This window comes from Dermacentor silvarum, chromosome 7, assembly GCF_013339745.2.
Source record: "Dermacentor silvarum isolate Dsil-2018 chromosome 7, BIME_Dsil_1.4, whole genome shotgun sequence".
Lineage (NCBI taxonomy): Eukaryota > Metazoa > Arthropoda > Arachnida > Ixodida > Ixodidae > Dermacentor > Dermacentor silvarum.
In genome coordinates this window covers 11,035,828-11,051,654 of record NC_051160.1, presented here as the reverse complement: position 1 = coordinate 11,051,654, position 15,827 = coordinate 11,035,828, and the positions used below count along the sequence as shown (strand labels likewise).

General features: G+C 41.8%; 1 protein-coding gene across 2 annotated transcripts; it reads left to right on the top strand.

Moving 5' to 3' along the window:
• Positions 1-345: 345 nt before the first annotated feature.
• LOC119457547 (spermatogenesis-defective protein 39 homolog) lies at positions 346-15,804 on the top strand. Of its 2 annotated transcripts, XR_007467717.1 has the most exons (19): positions 346-832; positions 1,413-1,528; positions 1,599-1,671; positions 1,756-1,867; positions 3,560-3,654; positions 3,733-3,801; positions 4,851-4,943; positions 6,603-6,739; positions 8,730-8,757; positions 8,839-8,912; positions 9,000-9,090; positions 9,186-9,320; positions 9,443-9,484; positions 10,606-10,695; positions 10,841-10,927; positions 12,104-12,193; positions 12,304-12,336; positions 14,089-14,193; positions 15,769-15,804. XR_007467717.1 is itself a non-coding variant. In XM_037719152.2 (18 exons), exons 1-18 carry the CDS (start codon positions 773-775, stop codon positions 15,787-15,789), a joined length of 1,518 nt encoding a protein of 505 aa, XP_037575080.1. In that variant the 5' UTR covers positions 347-772; the 3' UTR covers positions 15,790-15,804. The 2 variants fall into 2 exon arrangements, 1 of the variants encoding a protein (XP_037575080.1); XM_037719152.2 differs by lacking the exon at positions 12,304-12,336 and having other exon boundaries at positions 347-832.
• The last annotated feature ends 23 nt before the right edge of the window (positions 15,805-15,827 follow it).

Sequence of the window (15,827 nt, the reverse complement as noted above, 5' to 3'; positions counted from 1 at the left end):
ATTCATGGCTAGTCCCCCTCTGTGGGTATGCGCCACAACCACTCAGGTCAACAACAACTTATGGTCTACTTTCGCTAGGATTATATGTAATATTATTGTGGCTTGGTTCGCTAGTTTCTCAGTGGGGACTAAAGCGGGTAGAAATAAACCACGTGGTACCGCGGTAGCACAATGTTACAGATCGCCAGTACTAAATATCGCTCCATAAGTGTTGAATTGCAGAAAAAAGTAATCGTTTCATGAAGGATCCTTTTGACAGGAATGTTTCCGCATTGTTGAAACTGTTCAAAATACCGCGCCCTTTCGGGCTCGGCCAATCAGAAGCAACGCCGTCTAAAGTGTATCGACAACGCTGTCGCGAGCACAGAGGTTGGCATGTTTCCGTTGCCGGAGTGCGGAAGGATTTCGCAGTGTTTTTATACCATTGTGGTTGTCGGGCTGTTTAATCGTTGCTCTGTTTTCGTTTGTCACGTTGAAGGCCTAATGACGTAGACAGCAGTTTCGCATCGCAAGCTTCTCGGTGCGCTTCGTACGAAAAGGGAAGTGAATATGTGTACGATCGAAACCAACAAATCGCCGCCGATCGTGACCTCGAACTGCGACCACCTCGACTGCGTACTTGACGTAGTCTAGAGGAAGGGCGTGCGCTGATTGAAGCGCGACACTCGCGTACAAAAAATTGTGACGCCACGAAAGTACAAGGCGGAACCAACCAGCGTCCGCGGAACTCTGGCTGCAAGCGCCCGTTGCCCCGTTTACCTCACAGACCACTATGAACAGCAGTCGCAGTGGAAACGCCTCTGCCTTCTGGCTTGAAGACACGTCGTCACTGGTGATGTATTCGCTCAATTCATGTCTCAGAAGGCCCTAATGTTGTTGCGATGCATTTTCTGTGAACTCGATCGTACAACCGAACATTTACATGATCTTGCATCGTGAGCTGTCAGACTTGCTGTGAATATAACGTCGTGTGTGCACACTAGCCAACGAACCACTGAGGAACGCCAGTGATCGGAAAAGAACGCCAGAAAAAAAATTTATAAAAAAGAGTTTGCCACTACAGTGGGCATGTTCATATTGATTGTGCGTCCGGAAATTTCATGACAGCTAGCTGTCATGGTTGAAAATTAACACCTTTAATTAAAATTATATTTTATCGTCACCGTAGCTTTTAATTTTACAATCCTTCATTGCTTGATGAAAGTATGAATAAATTAGTTCGTACTTAGATACTAAGAAGTGGTTTTCTTTAAAGCAGTATTTTCAAAAATATAAAAAGCGGTAACAATAGCAGATGTACGCTAGTTCTAAGAGTGATAGACGCGTGCCAGTGAAACGGGGTTGTTGAAGGTTTGTGCATCCTATAGGTCTATTTGTTTCCTATAAAACAACAAATTTTCATTAAACTGCAGCAAGAAGCAGCCCGGCTATCAGCCCAAGTCAAGCAAGATGCAGACTTTGGACCTGATCCTTTCAAGCCATCCACCATCGACGACTCCATTGAGCAAACAGTGCAGTCGAAAAATAAGTGAGCCCATTTTTTTCAGAAGCCACCACTAGAGGGCAGCTCGAGAATTGTTTCTTTTTCTTCTGCACAGAAAGGAGGTGAATGCCGACGATGACTACTGGCACAAATCTGCTCATGCTGCATTCAACTTTGACGATGACTTGGTAATCCAAAGTTGTCCTAGCTCAGCACGAGTTCCACGTGATGTGCCCTGAAACTTGTTTATGCTTTCCTGTGATTGCCTGTAGGATGACGACGGGAGAAGGAATGTGCAGTCCAACAAGAGAACACAGTCTTCCGGCAACAATGCGAAGAAATTTAGCTTCGACGAATCAAACCGGGTCACTGCGGAAGCCTGTGGTAAATAGATACAGTCATACAATGTGCCTAGGGCGTTTCGTTTTCTAGACGGGCACAATTTTTCTTGGTCATCGCACCCTGAACAGGCTTTATTAAAATTTACCCAGTTGATAACTTTATATTGCCTACATCATTGGTGCTATAAATTGGGCACAGCCCGATCATAAGGGAAAGATTGACCTTCCATTTTTTTCTGCTAATGAACCATTTGTTGGAACCATACACATGTAGAGATTGTCAAAATAGAGCATCCTTACACTCGGGCGTTTTCATTTTTCCTTATTGCGTGTCCGCAAGGCATAGTACGCATTAAAGAGAAAGAGAGGGAATTTATGAAAGAAATGGCAAAGAGGTTGACAACATTATGTTAACTCCTCTAAGACCTGTTTCTCTACGACGGGGTAAAGAGAAGAGAAAGAAATACTTCTTTAGGTAGAAAATAAGAATGTTAGGTAGAAACATAAGAAAAAATAGCAGTAATGAGGGAAAAAGAAAAGCACACAGCCCTCTTGGAGCAGACTTTCACAATGCTGTGTTTATGTCACTTCGGTCCATATGGCGTGCAATGCATTAATTATGTATTTGGTTAAATTAACTTGAATTGAGAAAAAAGACTAGAAGAAACTTGAATTCCAAGCAGACATTAAGGTGTAGTGGTGTGCGAATAGTAAATTTTGAGACAGAATTGACTACAAACCAAGTAGTGCAAAAAGCGAATCGAACATTGAATACCGTTCAAACAGTTTTCGAATAATGAGCAGACATTTTCACAATTGATGTGACATCCTAGTAGTATTCATAATGTTAGCAAGTTTCTGTCCATACATTGCACATTATGAAGCGTTTATTAAAAAGCACAAATAGAACATTAGGAACTGTTCAGCAGCTTTGTTTTCGTACACAAAGCTCTTCAGAGAGTGCAAATGATTGCTGTATGTTTGATGGCGCACAGATGACGTTTTAAAATATTCGAGAAGGTTTAATGAAATTTATTTGTATTTACGAATACTGACTTCGAAATTTTTGAATATTTGCACACAATTTTCAAATATTTGATTAAAGTGTAATCTAATTTTCCCACGATAGGTATTTATTTGTTTTTATTTACTTATTTAGCATTTTGAGACATACAGTATAGATATATACGGCAGTCTCTGCAAATGTGGCTAAAGTCAATAGTTTGCCTAACTGGTCCACAACACCCTTAGACAAATTTACACTGTGCGGGATACAGTGGGCAACAGCGAGGTACAATGCAGTTGAAAAGAAAAAAAAAAAAGTGTGCAAGTACAGCTTCTCATAGAAATAATTTCAAATGTTACATCAATTACCAATGTATAAACTAAAAAAATAAGTAACCCAGAACAATCATATCACACAAGTTGTACTAGGGCCTAAGTGCATCATTAGTACTCTTTTTAGGCAGGTAAATAAAGGCAGAAACTGATAGATCAGAGGTTAGTATATGAGGTATTAAAATGTCTTTGTTTAATAAAGAAGAAATTCAAAGTTGGTACATTGGACCACCGACTCAAATGTAGCACTTTATATTTCACCTGCCTTTCCTCCTTGCCAAATCAAGAATAATACAAAGCCTGCAAACATTAGGCCTTGGATATGCTTTATGTGTGAGTGGCAACCCAAGTACAAATATACAATATATATTATTTTTTCATTTCTTGTAATCATTAGGCATCACTCTACCCTCCCTTGGCTCAAACTTGAGGCGTGCAGGCCTGGAAGACGTACTACAGAAGCACGCCGAAAGGTTGAGAATCGGACACGATGTGAGTGTTCGACAGTGACTGAACTGAGAAGACCTAATTTGTGTGCTCATTACATCAGCCTGCTTACTCTGTTTGCAGGTTCCTTCAAAAGGTCTGAAAAGTACAAACACCCCAGAGGAGACAGTGAGAAACATTGTGATAGGCCAGGTAGGGCACTCTGTTTTCAGTCGTAATGATGCATATTAAATTAGGGCACTTCGCAGTGCTGTGTTTGTTGGCACTGTGATGCATGGAAAGGTCTGCAAGAGCAAATATATGTGTCTGTAATGAAGTACAACAAGGGGCGGCGGCAATTACCATATGACTGTCGTCAGTATAGTATTTCCAGGTCACACAGTTTCCTGAAGTATATACTGGGAAATTGTAGGGTAAAAGTAAGACATTGAGTTGGGCTGGTCATGGAATGCACAGAACTGAACACTTGGTTGTACGTTAGAGTTGTGGGAGAAAACAGAAAATAAAAGATGTAACGCTTGTCGTAAATTTATTGTTATTTAAATTCAGTGGTAATGGTAATGCATATTGTGTCGTTTGGCCTCTGTAGATGTTGTTTGCTATTAAGTTGCTATTAAGTGGTCTTCCACTATTGGATGGGGTCCTCTCAGTATTGCATTTGATACGAGTTTCCATGGCATGTAATTGAATACACACGTGAAATCGTATATGTGTTCACATATGAGTTAAAGACATCACAGTCTTTGCATGGCTTTTCTTGTCAGTCACAAGCACCATTGCTATTTTTGTTTTTTATTTGGTGCGAAAGCACTACTAGCTCACCAACCTGGATTTCGCCTCTGTCTGTGTGAAGCCTCTTCTTCTGTAACCCATGTGCATGACTATGCATTTCACATGTGCTACAAAAGTTTAACAAGGACATCGCGACGGCAAAGCATAATTAGGAACCAGTAAAACAACGGCCTAGCAATGCCTAACTTGGCACAAGAAAATGGTAATTTGGTCCAAGAAAATGTTCTTTCGCACAATATTCCGTGGTTAGCGCCGTCAAACCGTGTGTAATTTTTTTTTGTAATGAAGTACTAACTATCTTGCAGTTATATCTTGCTACAAGTCATGAAAGGATTTATCTTGTTGCCATTGGAACCAAATAGGCACCCCCACATGCCATCTAGCACATTGTAGCACCACTGCACCACTGTAGGTGTGCTTAATACTTTTCTTTTCCTTTCTACGTTCAGCCATACTTCCTTGGTCAGCATCGTTCAAAAGAAGACAAGATTGCTCTGCTGAATGAGGCGGTGCGTGTCCAAGATGGAAACGCCATAATTGCTGTAAGTCAGTTGATCAACTTCATTGTTATCGCTCTTTGTAAGTAGTCATAGTCTTTAAATAATTTCATATTGTAGATTAAGATCAGTCTAGATACAATGATAACCAGTTGCAGCAATTAGACGTAGAGTTTTGTGCGTGTCATTGTAAGCCGACTGCACTGCTCGTGGTTTTGAGATGAAACATACCGATTGTACAAATTTTAGTACATATTTTGTTGATGACTAGTTTAGTCTTGAGTCTCAATCAGAGGGCATTACCCACCAAGGTCACTCAGTGGATAGAGTGACTTGCTGCCGAGCGTTAAGACATGGGAGGGAAGACTCGCTGAGGGAAAAAATACGAAACCACCCATGTGGTCAATTTGGGAGCACTTTAAAAACCCCAGGTGGTCGAAATAAAACCGGAGAGGTCTGCTACCGTGTCTCTCATTCATAGGTACTCACTCGCATTCCTACTTGCGTCTTCTTGCACTTATAGGCACCCACTCGCATTTAGACTAGCATCACTAGTACGCTACTACTACTAGACTATACTACTAGACTAGCATTAATACGCCACAATTTACATAATTCTACTAAAGATATTCATAAACTAGCTTACCTAACATTTGTTCGACCTCAGCTTGAATACGCTGCATCCGTCTGATTTCCCCACCAAAATTATTTTACAGAAAAATTTGAATCTATTCAGAATAGGGCAGCGCGTTTTATTGCACGTTGTTATGACTGTAAGAAAAGCATGACACAAATTAAACGCGACCTCTCGCTACAGCCCTTGCATGATCGTCGTGATATAGCCCTGCTATCCTTATTTCAAAAATACGTCCATAACTCAGCACCATCAGCTCTGCCTCTTGAAACTCCTCATTACAGGTCACAACGGTTGTACAATTGGTTCAGTTTCATGCGCATCTACGGAAAAACTAATTCATTTAACTACTCCGCTCTTCCAAGAGCCATTCGTCTTTGGAACGACCATCCTAATGCCATAGTTTTTGAGAGGGACCAGGAAAATTTCCGGCTTCTTCTAACAACGCATTTTTCAAACAACTATACATAACCTGACATATTATTTTTGTCATTGCCTTTCCCGTTATTAATGTGCAACTACACCTTAAATACTGTTTTGTTATAGCTTAATTATGCCTCGCTTGCTCTGTAATTCTCTTGATTATGTTTTACTGTGTGAAATTTTATTGTTGAATGAGCTGTCACATCCAAAGCGTTGGGTTTGTTTCCTTGGACATATTTTAAAACTATATTACTATATTAGCGCATTTCTTACCCTATGTTTTCTGTACATGTATTCACATATGTATTCTAACTATTGTATAAGTCATAATTTTTTACTGTACTCTGCCCCCTTACACAATGACTCTAGGGGCCTCTAAGGTATCTTTAAATAAATACTCATTTGATCAGGTATTCAGGTGTTCACTCAAGATCATAATCACGTCTACTCACACCCTTAACCACCTGCTCACACTCACACCTTGGAAATGCTTATGAGTGAGTGGGCCCGTGTGTTGCTTTGGAATGTTAAATCAATCAACCAACCAATCAAAGGGCATTGCATCGTAGTGTCTTCATATCGCATAGAAAGAAAAGAGCAAATTGTCAGGGAAATGTATGCTGCTGGGGGGGTGGGGCCCTGTGCAGGTCTTGCTATTTCTGAAGCAAACCCTGAAGCAGTCGCTCTTCAACCAAGAGCTGATGCAGAGACCGAGGGCCGTGTCCCACTACGTCAGTCACCTTCGTGCTGTGCAGGACAACAGCCAGTTGATGGATGTTCTGGGGTGAGGACGTTTGGGCTGATGTTTTTTTGGACTTGTACCCTAAGGGGCAGTGGCTGGGTGGGATTTGTTTCAACTTCATGAGCTGGCAATGTGTTTTCTAACGGGTCTTTCACTGCACTGAAGCTAGAACAATTTCTTCTCACTGTGATGAAACTAGAGCCCAGACTCGGGAGCTGATGTGCTGTTTGGACTACCTTTAAGCTTTATGCTTTGTTGGATGTTTTTATACTTGTGACCAAAGTTCAGTGGCTGATCATGCAGGTTGCAGCCATGACTTCACCAGATGGAAATTCATTCACTTGATGTTTTCTTCAAGCACCCTCAGACTCGTGAGCTGTTTGAACAATAGTTAGACTTTGTTAAGTTAGTCTGTTGCTTTCTTGAAAGCAGAAAAAAGGCAAACAACAGCTAAAATTTGTAGAGCTTTTTTTTTTTTTTTTTTGTTACAGTCGGAGCCCTTTTATAAGGATCCTAGTTATAACAAATACTTGGTTATTACAAACGAAGATAGCATGACAGCCATAATTTTCATGTGGTTTACGGCAGTGCATCTCGGAAGAACGTGTCGTGGCTCTGAGCATTAATTTAAAGCGAATGCTGAAGTAACTCTCTGTGTCCTGTGAAGGTGCCACTTTTCTTGCATGCCTGCTGTTGCACTGTGCGAGACGGCCGCTAACATCCCGCTAACGTCATCACACAGCCACTAACATCCCGCCACGCGTGGTTTTCATGGCTGTGGAATTAATAAAGGCGGCTTGGATGGAGGTTACTGCAAATTGCATTAGAAACTGTTTTTTCAAGGCTGCATTCCTGTGGGAGGCAGGAGAGTCTAGAACTCCAGAGCTCGCCTGTGGATTTATGGCAGCGGGTTGTTGAAGCGCAGTTGACTGCTGCTGACGTCGGTTTGGAATGACTTTGTCTATACGGACGACGAAGCAGATGACGTGCGCGGATGAGGGCATCGTCTGCGAGGTGCAAGGCTTTGTCAGCAATAAATCGAATGAAGAAAGTGAGAAGACCACAGAACTGATACTACTACCACCTGTAAGCTCATCCACCACGGTCTAGTACATCGCGTCGCTGAAACAGCTCGTCTGCAGGAAAGCTCTTGGTGATGAGCACTTCTTTGTTTTGAACAGTCTGGAAGCTGCAATTACCGGTTTGGCATGGAAGAAACAAAGTAAGCTTACTGATTACTTTGGATAACAAATAAATTATTTTGCCATTTTATTGGTTTATATTTGTGCGTCCACTTATTGTGAATGCTCGTCTATGACGTTTGCATCCTGTGTGACTGTGATGTTTGTTATAAGTGGCCTTGACTACTTTGTTAGAGCAATCAAACACTTGGCATGGCATTACTGTATGTGGGGGTGCATTTCTAGGTTAGTTCTTGGTAAGTCTCTTCTCCTTTGCTGGTGGCCAAAGAGGAAGCCTGCCATGCTGTTGCTTTTGACTCTTCAATTACTGCATTTTGCCTGAAGAAAATCCCAGGTGTTGTGTTTGGTACTCAGAGTATCAATACGCCATGTGCCTTTTCCTTCTCAAATAACTGTGACCCAATACTAAAAGAAAAGTTATCCTTGCAATTCTGGGTGTCACGGTCATGGAGAAGTCTAACTTGGATATATCGAACCCACATACTATAACAAATTATCGTGTACTTCAAACAGCTGTAAAATCCCCTAGAAAATTTTTGTATAAAATTTTTATTTTATATATCGAATTACCCATATATCGAACTTCTTTTGTGATCCCCTTCAGATTCAATATATCTGGGTTTGACTGTATTGGTAACCAAGAAAACTTAGCACATAGGTCAAACTTGATGTTTTTTTTCGTCGTTATTTGGTACTGCAGCCATAAGCAGCAGACACAGTATTAAACAGTATCACAGTAATTTATTTATGCAAGACCTGTCAAACCTGTTTTTAACCTACCAATCCAGAAGAGTACCTCACTGCTGGCTATGCTTTCTTTTTCATGGCAGTATGCTTGGCAGAGCCGAGGACGCCGCCGTAAGTGTCAAGCTTAGCTGCGAAATTTTTTTGTAGGATGTTGCTCGAATGTAAGCACTTAACACAGACCTTGGTTCTTAGATGGTCAAGTACAAGCTTGCTGTGGAAACACCAGAGGCTGCAACAAGGCTTCGAAACCTGCAGTCCTGTTACAAGTGAGTGCGGCCCTCTGCATAATGAATGGATGAATGAACGAATGAATAAACTTACTTTACGTAGCTAACTGTATGACTTCTCTGCAGATCCCACTTCCAGTCCGACCCCTCGCTCGAGATGCAGGCTGAACTGGTCAGAGAAGAATTGAAACTTCTCGAAATGCAACTCATCATAGAGGTAACTGTGACTGCTCTGGTTTCTTGGTTGTTTACTGTTTGTTGTTTGCTTGCTCGCTTGCTTGCTACTGAAGAACACTGGTGTGTGATCTGCAGGAACAAGACTCAAAAGCGGAAAAAGAAGGTCAGAACATACTTATGCAAGAGTTTCCACGCAAGGCTCCCGTAGTTGGGACGTCCCTGGTCACAACACTTTACTACTGCTGTCTCTACCATTACAATGTCTCGAACGTAAGCATTACAATTTCTTGACCGCATCGCTCGCTCAGAATTCACCTGTGCTCCAGATCACAGCTTTGAATGCTTTGTGTGGCCTTGACAATGCTTTGCCGAATTTGACTACTGTTTTGCAGAGCCATATTGCCAGTCCAAGCCAGATGAAGGCTCTCTTCAATGTGAGTACCTGACTCTCATGCACACCCGACTACTTTCAGAATAATGTGCAGGCTCCATCAGCCTGTGTACAGCCGAGAGCAAAAGTTTGGGGACCAGAGGTACTGCTAAAATATATTATTTTTTTCTGCTCAGTATAGGCTTAAAGGCTGAAATCAAGTGGAACCAAGCCTATGAGAAATCAAATTTTCTTGATGATGCCGTGGTCTCTAGACATTTGCTTACGACTGTACTACACTGCTAAGTAAGAAAAGCTGGGTGCATCAGTGTAGCTGCACTATGTGCTGTTCCTCTAAGTGCACACAAACCCTACTTTTTGATAAGATTAAATATTTTCTTGCAGTAGTGATACACACACTTAACTGGAAAACATTGAGACTTATCATATCAATATATCATATTACTCAAATCTAGGCTAGCCTCTGAAATGGGTAAGGTCAGAAAAAAAAAAAAGCGTTCGACTGCATAAAGAACATGGATTTTATGACGGTTTGTTGGCCTGTCGAAGGAGACAGGCGTCTGAACATGTTCCGAGCGACGCCTCGAATCTTTGCAACCTCCCTCACTTTTTTCACCGGCATGATCTCTGCCGTTAGGATCATTCCCACTTATTGTGTGCTGACAAAGTTGGCAACATATTTTTCCCATTTCAAGGTATTCACCTTTTTTTCAGTACATTGAAAGCCGTCTGCTTTGTGGCACAGTTAAAGGGATTGTTCCATTGTTCCCGCCATGTTATGGCTGGAGGGTGACGTTAAGTGCCTGACAATTGCAGCTAAACAGCATCCTTGATTCTAAGCGCACCCTTGACTATCCTAAATGTTTTTTTCCAAAGTAAGTGTTGGCCTGCATTAGAATACTGCAAATAATTGCATGCCAACCATTTATGTACTTATATGTCAAACTATTTTCGGCACATAAGCCTGTTCATTATGATCATGTTTGACTGGATATTCCTGTATGTGTACTCGGGCCTCGTGTGTTCCAAGCTAAAAATTACACTTTGCAATTCAACACATTCCCTGTCATGCCTTCTTTCTTGCCTAATTTTTATTTTTTTTCACATCTTTTTCTCATATATTCTGAACGAAAGCACCTCCTTCTACTTTTGTGTTCTCTGCAGCTGACCGAGAAACAATTTGTCTGGACTGCTTTGGCAGCGTTAGCACAGATAAAGCATTGGAAAGAAATTGACAACCTGTTTCAAGGCAAGGTAGGAATATTCTGACAACTCTGAATATGACTTGGACAAAGCTTTGTGACAACGCAAGATTCACACTTGGAGTTGACCTCCCTTGTATGATAAAGTGTATAGGATAATGTGAAGGACTTAAAACACTGTCTCAAATTTTCTGCAGTCGTGGCTTGGCAAGTCGAAAATGCGATGCTGCATCGGCTTCGACAAGGCCGTTGAAATCCTGGCCAAGGCGCACGCCCCACCTGAAGTGAGCTACCACCAACTTCTGACCTTCCAGAATCTGTCGTGTTCGTCCGTTGAACAATTGTGATGGCTCGTACTTTTGATTCTCGCAACTTAGATGTGTCGCTCTTCATATTCTCACAACTTCGTTTACTGACCTTAAATGTAAGGGGCCAGCAACATCACCATAAGAAGAAACAATAACTTGCACAGTGGACAGAGATGATGTAGCTCTCACAAACCTCACTGTAATTTCGAAGTGGAGGCTGCAAATACAGGCGCAGTTATCTATTTATTTATTTTTGATCCATTGACAACTTTCAGTAGTGCCAATTTTGCAGGCTGCTTGCTTGTGATGCTGGGCCAGATCCCACAAAGTTTCTCGGAAGTGCAAAACTGCCCACAATATTTCGGGATTTGCTTCCAAAGTTAATGGCAAGTCAAGTTGAGTAGCAAGCAAAGTCGTTGCAATGTGGAGGAAAAGCAAGAGCATGCTTTATGCCTCTCAGAAATGCTGTATCCACATCGATGCAACGCAAGTTTCGTTTGCGTAGTTACCAGCTTGATAAAGTACTATCTCGCACTGCAATTTAGAGCTGTGCTTAAAAAAATTTTTTTTTTCTTCCAATCTTGTACTTCAAAATGTGGTAAGCATAACCACTTTTTAGAAGGAACATAGCTTTGCTTGAAAGTCAACCTCACAATGTCTTGGGATGAATACAGACACGCATTTACAGGAGGGCACGCGACTTGGTGACGAAGCAATTAAAGAGCTCCATCAAGGGTAACAAAGGCAGTGGCACCAAATCAGTCTGTTAGCCTACTGTGCTAAAACGGTATATAGCTTAAGCCTGCAGCTTCCTGCTGTGTTTGCACATATTTGTGCAAACATAGCAGGCAGTTTCTCTAAAGAAGAAATCACGAAGCAAAGCAAAAAATTCACCATGTCCGTAGGAATTGCATCTACATTTTTAATTTTTATGTGAGTTAGTGCTGATGTAGAACATGCACACCAGATGGACGAGATAAGCAGCAGAAAGCACGATTGTCGTGCTTCTTCCAGTCCTTTTAGTACTGCACAATTCCAGTAATCAAATCAGCCAGCTTGCACCAATTGCCACAGTACTTATGTGCCATGGTAACTAAGACCATCATTGCCAAATTGGGCTTTAACACTCCTCTTTGGGACCATTCGTCTTAGGTGTTCGAGAGGTACCTCCAGATGGTTGACGATTCAGAAAAGAGACTAACATTGGCCAAGGCACACAAGTGTCACAACGTTGTCATTGAGGTGAGTTTGAGCCCCTAAATTACGAATGCTCTTGTTTTTGAGAAGGCTTAGCTTCATTGAGACGGTCGAGTCCATCTAACGTTGACGATGCTCTGACGCATTACTTTCAGCAACAAGAGACCAGCGATGGCTAGCAGAGCGAAGTAAGCAAAAAAGCTGTGAAAGTGTGCTTTCAGCATGTGTGCCCTGTCAAACGTTTTTGCTGCAATGCATTGTTTAACTGAGTGACTAGCGAAGAAGCTATACTTGATGGCAACCTAAGAATCTGGCGCAAATTTTGCTCACAGTACTGCAGCCACCCTGCCCTCTGTGCTTCCACGCTCTGGAACATTGTTCCCAAGAGGCACTGACATTGAAAGCACAGTGTGTCCTGCAAAAATTCACTAGGGGGAAGTCTGGCACTAGTGCCCAAACGGTAGCTGCAAGTGGTGGCTGTTCAGCCACCACTTGCAGTAGACGGACCTGGCTAAACTTCAGCCTTCTGGCTTTATATGGCATTGTGGCTTTGAAAAATTGATCATTTTCTTCAAAAATATTCTGCTATAAATGCAACCATTCACAATGATTATGCAGGCACATGGAGACGCAAGTGTCTCGCTTTGTTTAGAAAACCTATGAGCACTTCGAAATTCAGAAAGATAAAGCGTAATAAATAACGTAACAGGAACGTTTCAAGACAAAAGCATGAAGATTAGGCAAATCCATATAAATAATCATTCTCATGGCAGCTGAATAATGGCAGCACTAGAGTTCCCTGGAGTAATTTCTTTGTAGCGAACTCCACGATTGAAAGAAGTTCGCCTTCTTTATGACGTCATGGAAATGAGCTAACATAATTGCCTGGTGCATATATCCCCTTCAGGCACTGATTAATTGTTGTTGAAAATTTAGATTTGAGACGTTACTTGCAACTTCAGCATCATTAACACGTTCGCTGCGGCAGCATTTTTTGTGGTCTAGATTTCTGTGTGGCGTGACCCACCGGTAAGTCACGAGGGAGTTGTTCATGTTTGAAACTTCCTCAAGGTGCAGAGGGATGGCACCACGACGCGTCGGACTAGAAACAGTAAGAATTTTTTGTCTCTGTTGATTTTTCCAGGAAAGATGTCGCTTGCGCACTGCAAGAGAACCCTGTACAGCTGCACAGGGGGAATAGCTGTCCTGACCCGCGTCGCAGTGAACACGTTAAAACGAACAGAAGCAGATCAGATCAAGAACTTTCTTTCAGTGAGTTTTGACCCATCCAGAGTGTAGACTTTAAGCCTTGACCCTCAAGAATATTTCGTTCACGAAAACGCATTGGACTATTTCACAAGAAGTGTACTTGAATTTCAGACGCCATCGCAAGTTTTCCATTATGGTGTAAATTATTACTGCCAAAAAGAAAGAAAGAAGGGAACCCACGACACTGCCATGTATTGGCACTGTGAACAAACGACAAGCTGTCCGTGTTCCACCTAGAGTCCAATCAGAAGTGTTCTAAAATGTCACATTTTCAGTGTCAATATAGTTATTAGCAATTCTGACTTTGAGATGTTACCTAGGCATGTACAAATGTACACGAAGTGCCTGAAGGGGATATACATTTTTTTTTTTTCGTTGAATTGCGGTACATGTGCCACTGTATTGTTAGGTTGTCACCAACAGTAGAGCAGTGCAAGATGATTGCAGTAGTACTGCAAACAATCACCATACTTTTCACAGATTGACGGTGATTGCCTGTGTACTGGTGTGGGAAAGTTTTAGTCCAATGCAAGTGTTTTACCGTTACCGTAGGATTACCGTACATTACCGTACGATTCGGAAACTGGCTGTATCAAGAAACAGCGTTACTAGTTGCAACCTCTTGCGACACTGTGTACAATAGTGTGCATGTCACACAATTTCATTTGCAGACACTAGTTTACCTAAGAGATCGACAGCGGCTGCTTAGGTACAAGAACGAAGTTCCACCACAATCCGTTGCATTCTTCGAGATTGAAAGGCTTCTCAATGGCACGGTGAGCAAGCTTCAATGACTGTGTGTCCTTTGTTTTTGGTAGGCTTCATTGAGTGCAGACAACACGCAGGTCAGGATAGAAGCAGGCGATACAAACACTCATGCCCTCTGTTTATTTTCTTGTCTTTCATGTTGTCTGTACTGGAGGCGACACAAGTGAATTTCTCTGTTTCCGCACACATGTACAGCAATGGTCGTTCGCAAATGCAAACTAGTCAGTTTCTGGATTTTTGAAAAGGTGACATATGCTAGTTGTTCTTTTTGAGATTCTTATTTGACATGGAGTTATGAATGCTCAGCAGATGTCTGCAAAACCAAGTTCTCTAAGAGGCCTTTGTACTTGGGGTTGTGATAGGGCTGTCCTTGCACCCTCCAAAGCTGTCTTTCATTTAAGTGCTCTAGCATACATAGTGGTACTGTTGTACTGGAATAATGGGTGCGAACAGCTAAGCTGTTGGCAATATTGTTTGACATTTCTTGTGGTCAAACCAAGATGCACTAGCATGCTTGGTGGGGGGGGGGGGGGGGGGGAAACAAAAAATAGTGTGAGCACTTATATGCACTTCTTAATCATCTCTTCTCGCTGGGCGCCACTCTAGAATGAAAAGCGCCAGTTGAGCAGCAGCTTCACAATATTATGAAGTTTGCAATGCTGCAAAAGTCCCTACACCAGCAGACGAGAGCAACACACATCTACGTTGCAATAAGAAGTCTACACGGTTTGGCTAAGCAGCGTTGCACGATGTTGCCACCAGCACTATTTTTCATTGCAGAATTGTAACACTAATTGATGTATTTTCAGGATGATACTGCATTTCATGTAGCTGGTACTTGCACATTGTTTTGTGTTGTACAAGAAAGCGGTATTACATACAATTTATGTTAAACACATCATTGTGCAACAGCTTAGTTTGCCACTCCACCCTGACGTCAGGTATTTATCCTGCACCACAGTGTTGTATGTTCTGGTAAGCATGTACAATTGTGCACATGTGTTAACTTGTTGGCTTGTATTGGAGAAACTTGAAATATGAAGATGTTGTCAAGCAGAACCACCCAACCTATACTCGCAGACATTTTCTAGGTACGAAAATGAAGCTACAAGGACGGAGCTGATGCAATGTGCAAAGCAATCTGAACAAGTTGCTCCAACCTTGCTTTTATGAAGACAACCACAATTAAATAGGTGTAAATAATGGGTCATCCATCTTGATAGCCATTTGTTGCCGAGTATCCGAGGCAAGTTGAGTGGTTGGCCAGAAAATTACAAATGATCACCACAAAGATACCTAAAACCTTATATCACAGGCGGCTAAGATCAAGAGCGAATTAAAATGTTAATACTGACTACAGTAAATTAAACAGTTATGTTTTGATTTCTGGCATAAAAAAAAGGTCAATGTAATTATGCAACTATTTCTAGTTAGAAGCACCACATACATGCTTTGGTTTCCTAGCTTTGCCAGAAAAAGTTGTCCACGAGTGTGGTAATAGTACGTTAGGGTGCAGCAGTGATTACAGCACTTTGTGAAAGGCAGACAGTGTGCTTGATGTCATTTGTTCCTTTTCTCTCCAGGTTGTTAAGTGGAAGAACTGAAGCCACCTTTCTTCTCTTTGTAAATAAAAAATATCTGT

Excerpts from the sequence above, each read along its gene's own strand:
- LOC119457547 (XM_037719152.2), top strand. The coding sequence starts at position 773 with ATGAACAGCAGTCGCAGTGGAAACGCCTCTGCCTTCTGGCTTGAAGAC. Across the intron at positions 1,868-3,559 it reads GGTCACTGCGGAAGCCTGTG|GCATCACTCTACCCTCCCTT; the intron begins GTAAATAGATAC and ends TGTAATCATTAG. Across the intron at positions 9,091-9,185 it reads AAATGCAACTCATCATAGAG|GAACAAGACTCAAAAGCGGA; the intron begins GTAACTGTGACT and ends TGTGATCTGCAG.